Raw genomic sequence first — 4,724 nt, forward strand, 5'->3', positions numbered from 1 at the left:
TTCATGTGCTAAGATGTGTGGACTTTTCAAAAAGTGTCATAGAACATCAGAGCAGGGGTGCTTCCAAAAAGGCTGTTACATCACTTATATCACCAGAAACCATTTTGGATAACCAGGGAATTCTACTCTGCCTTGGCCTTCTAGCAGGTGCCTGTGCACTCAGTCACCAAATTCAGCCTGAGCATCTTCTGAATGAGATGCTCTCCTCCGACAAGGTGGGAGGGGGGTGAGAAGGGGGGCGGGGGGAAAAAGAAAGGAATGAGGACTAAAAAGATAGGCCTGGGTCCTCGTATATGGGAGTAACTTCCATAAAATGTGGACAAGGGGTCTCTGCCGCGGAAAGGCGTCTGCCCTCTCCCTTGAGCGCCCCAAGGCAGAGCTGCCTTAGGGGGCCAAATGCTGTATCTGGGCCAAAGCCTGGCCTACAGGGCAGATGGCCAGAACTTGGAAGGAATTCTCTTCCGCAGCCCAGGGTCCAGGCTTGGCCCCAGCAAGCTGCCCTGCCAGCCTCTGCTGCCCGGGGCCTCGCGCATTCCGAGCCCCCGCCCCCTCCGCCCGTCTCTCAGCCTCGCCCCCACTCTTGTCCCCTTCTCCTCCCCCCACCAGCTGTCCCCTTTCCCTGGAGCAGCGAGACAGCCAGAGCCTGGGAAGAGGCGGCCGCGAGCCGGAGGGGGCGTGGTGGGGAAGGGGAGGAGGGGCGGGAGTGAGAGAATAAGGAGGCCCCGCGGTCAGCGCCCCCAGCCACTGCGAGACCGCCGGAGAGCTGGGTGCCACCGCCGTTGCCACCGCTGAGCCCTGCCCGCCGGCCGGCCCGCTCGCTAGCTCGCTTCCCCTCGCCCAGGGGGAAAGGTCAGCAGCGTCCTGGAGCCGCCGTGTCACTCCCCGAAAGCCATGAACTGCAGCGAGAGCCAGAGGCTGCGAACCCTTCTGAGCCGCCTGTTGCTTGAGCTGCACCATCGGGGTAACGCCAGCGGCTTGGGCGCAGGCCCTGGCCCCAGCATGGGCATGGGGGTCGTGCCTGACCCTTTCCTGGGCCGCGAAGTGACCAGCGCCAAGGGCGACGACGCCTATCTCTACATTCTGCTCATCATGATCTTCTACGCCTGCTTGGCCGGAGGCCTCATCCTGGCCTACACCCGCTCCCGTAAGCTCGTCGAGGCCAAGGACGAGCCGTCCCAGGCTAGCGCCGAGCATGAATGGGCCCCAGGAGGCGCCCTGGCCGCCGACGCCGAGACTGCCGCGGACTCCCCGGCCGAGGGCTGCCGCCAGCTTGCCCCCGGGGGGCTGCCTGCCCTGGCCCAGGGGGCTGAGCGGGTCTAAAACCACAGCCCCAGGTTGCTGGTTCGCGCCCTCCTCATCTCGCTCATCCCTGGGCGCGCCTCCCGCCTTTCACCCCCCACTCCCTTCCAGGGTTCGCCTCATCTGAGGCCCAAATAATGGTGAGAGGCCAGGAGACCTTGTCTGGAAGGCCCTGGAAGGAGAAGCACCACCTTACCCATTCCTGGCCAGTTTCTCCCTCTTCACCCCTGCGCCTCCACCCCTACCCCGCACATCCAACTGCACTAAACTGCCTCTGCTCTCTTGTCTTCAGACAGCCCTGACAGCAGGCTCCAGCCCTCTGGGAACTGAATCCAACACGTCCAACACTTGGCATTGAACTGAAGCAATGCATTCTATCAGAACTCTGGGCCTTCTAACTGGCAGCTGCTCCAGGGGCTGCCAGCGACTGCTCACTCTGTAGAGCCAGCAGGCTTGCCAGGCCGACTGCAGCAGCTCCAGCTTCCAGTTGCCTTAGGGACAGAGACAAAGGAAATGAAGAGACCTCAGACATCTTTTCCCTCCCTCTCTCTTTCAGTAGGGAGCTAGCAGGACACTAGGAACAGTCTATGGGATAGAATGAACTTAATGGGGGACGGAAGCGGGAGGAGTGCTCAACCGGGAGGGAAATGATCTATGACTGCAACTGTATGTTTTTCTCGCCTCCCCAGTTTTCATCCCAGTGGTAACTTCCCTGATTTCTGGTAGCTATGCCATCTTCTGCTGAGGGTTACCATTACTGGGTGTATCACCCCCGTACTTCCAAATGCCTCTCTTCTATTGATTCAGTTGTTATTGCAGTGTCTGCTTCATCCGTGGAACTTGAGGCTCAGATGTTCCCTGCTCTGTAACCCTGGGGAATGTCAGAGGCAGGTAATAAAGGTTGTTTAAACAATAACACAAGACTCTTCTCTCAAACATTCCAGCCTTAAGACCCAGTACCATATGGAGAAGGAATCCTTTTTCTTTTGCTTTTGGAAATGAAGTTTGGATTTGGGGGTTGGGTGGTTGTGATATTTGTATCTATATATCCAGTTCCAATTTGATACGTGTGATTGTGGGTGAAGAAAATGTTTATGTGGCTAAATGGGTTGTTTCTTCAAGTGTTTCAAAAGTTATACCTACTTTATCACTTACCCCTCCTTTTTTCTTATTTCTGAAGCACTTTCAAAGATCACAATGCAGTTTTTCAGGATGCACTTTAAAAAAACCTCTAAGACCCATCACTTTCAGCTATTATCAAACCTAATGTTTAGAAGCCGCCTTAATAACTTTTTATTTTACTTTTTTTGAGACAGAGTCTCTCTGTGTCACCCAGGGTGGAGTACAGTGGCACAATCAAGGCTCACTGAAGCCTCTGCCTCCTGGGTTCAAGTGATTCTCCTGCCTCAGCCTCCCAAGTAGCCTCCTTAGTAGCTGGGATTACAGATGTGCCCCACCATGCCCAGTTAATTTTTGTATTTTTAGTAGAGACGGGGGTTTCACCATGTTGGCCAGGAGGGTCTCGAACTCTTGACCTCAAGTGATCCGCCTGCCTTGGCCTCCCAAAGTGCTGGGATTACAGGCATGAGCCACCGCACCCAGCCAATAACTTTTTTAAAGTGGCTTATTAACACACAAGGAAGCCACCAAATAGTATAAATCTGAAGTCAAAGAGAAAATTCTTGAACTGAGCAATCTTAACCAATGATGGGTAAAGTTAGAGGTATGTGTTGTACTCATCTGTTCTCCTTGTCTCAAAAAGGTTGTCAGAAATGTCCCTGCTTACAGCTGAAATGCTTATATCTGATGATGGCTGTTTGGGCTTCATCAACCACAAATAAAATCACCTCTTAGAAGTAAGCCAATTTGCTTAAATATAGCTGGGTTCTCTGATAATGATAGCAGGACAAATATATTACCAGTCACTTAAATGCACTGATAACACACAAACCTCATTCAAGGCATTGGGTCTGACCTTCCAGCCCATCTAGCATTTTATTGGAACTATTAATAAGTTAAGTGAACTTACCTTTATTTCCAGGATTCACTCCTTGAAGCTATACTGGCTTTGCCCCATTGGCTCTTCTCCAGTCCTTGTTCCAGCCATAAGGTCACTCTTGAAGGTGAGGGCCAGGGATTGGGCAGGAGTCCAAGACGATGACAGAAAGAGAAGGGAAGCTGTGTGAGCCATTTCAGCCAGGCAGGAAGGCCTGGGGAGGACGTGGAGGGAAGGCATAATATACAGCAATGCTGAGGACATGTGACGGGGCAGTCTTCAGTCCTGTGTTCTAAATAAAACAATGCCATTCGTTTATCTGGCATAATGGGGACTCAAGGTTATTAATTTTTAGAACTGAGATGGAGTCTTGCTCTGTCACCCAGGCTGGAGTGCAGTGTCGCGATCTTGGCTCACTGCAATCTCTGCCTCCCAGGTTCAAGGGATCCTCTTGCCTCAGTTCCCGAGTAGCAGGGTAGCAGGGCTACAGGCTGCGCCACCACACCGGCTAATTATATATATATATATATATATATATACATATATATATATATTTTTAGTAGAGACGGGGATTCATCATGTTGGCCAGGTTGGCCTCAACCTCCTGACCTCAAGTGATCTGCCCACCTCGGCCTCCCAATGTGTTGGGATTACAGGCGTGAGCCACTGCGCCCAGCCTCAAGGTTACTTTGATAATGAAGCATAGTCACTGCTTCAGGTGTTGAAATTTGGTACACATTTGTATCATTTACCCATAGACATTTAAAAGAATATATTGCCAAAAATAAAAGAAGCTGGGAGCAGTTGGGACAGTGCCCATACTATATATTAATGTGCCAGCTGTGGAAAACAAATCCCATGGAAAATGTTCCTGCTTTTAAAAACATTTTAACCTTTTTATGATGACTTAGGGTACCCATGAAGAACATGTAGCGAGAGTAGCTATAGAACCCTCCTGGTGAGAAAAGTGACGTGGGCTGGGAAGAATGATTTAATTTACTTTCTAGTGGCTTTTTTCAAATACTCTCAGACTTTCAACTGTCTCCCAGATAACGAAGTTTTTCAGAAGTCTGGACACTCAACTTTTACCAGACAGTGGAGGTGTTAACAGCATTGAAGTGATCATATTGTGGTCAGCAAAAGATAGGGAGAAGAAAGAAGAACTGGGTGCTGCTTGGCCAACTCCTGGTTTTGATAATGTATCCCTGAACAGCAATAGCTGACTATACAAGTTGGGAAAATGTTAGCTTTGTCCTTAATGTGATTTTAAAGATGTTAAACATTCTAATAGAATGATTTTTTTTTTTTTTACTCCACCAAGCAGTCTGTTTCTCCTCTGCATAACCAGATCCTCTTTCAATTCAGGTTCGATCTTCACTTCAAAATAATAATGAAGCAAAAGACCTTTGCTTCCTTACTTGTAACTTGA

General features: G+C 50.3%; 1 protein-coding gene across 1 annotated transcript; it reads left to right on the forward strand.

Annotated features, from left to right (window-relative positions):
* Positions 1-749: 749 nt before the first annotated feature.
* On the forward strand, positions 750-2,215 carry KCNE5 (potassium channel, voltage gated subfamily E regulatory beta subunit 5). Its single transcript, XM_011984526.1, has one exon. It carries the CDS (start codon positions 892-894, stop codon positions 1,318-1,320), a length of 429 nt encoding a protein of 142 aa, XP_011839916.1. The 5' UTR covers positions 750-891; the 3' UTR covers positions 1,321-2,215.
* Positions 2,216-4,724: the final 2,509 nt, after the last annotated feature.

Source organism: Mandrillus leucophaeus, unplaced genomic scaffold (genome assembly GCF_000951045.1).
Source record: "Mandrillus leucophaeus isolate KB7577 unplaced genomic scaffold, Mleu.le_1.0 Scaffold269, whole genome shotgun sequence".
In the NCBI taxonomy this organism is placed as follows: domain Eukaryota; kingdom Metazoa; phylum Chordata; class Mammalia; order Primates; family Cercopithecidae; genus Mandrillus; species Mandrillus leucophaeus.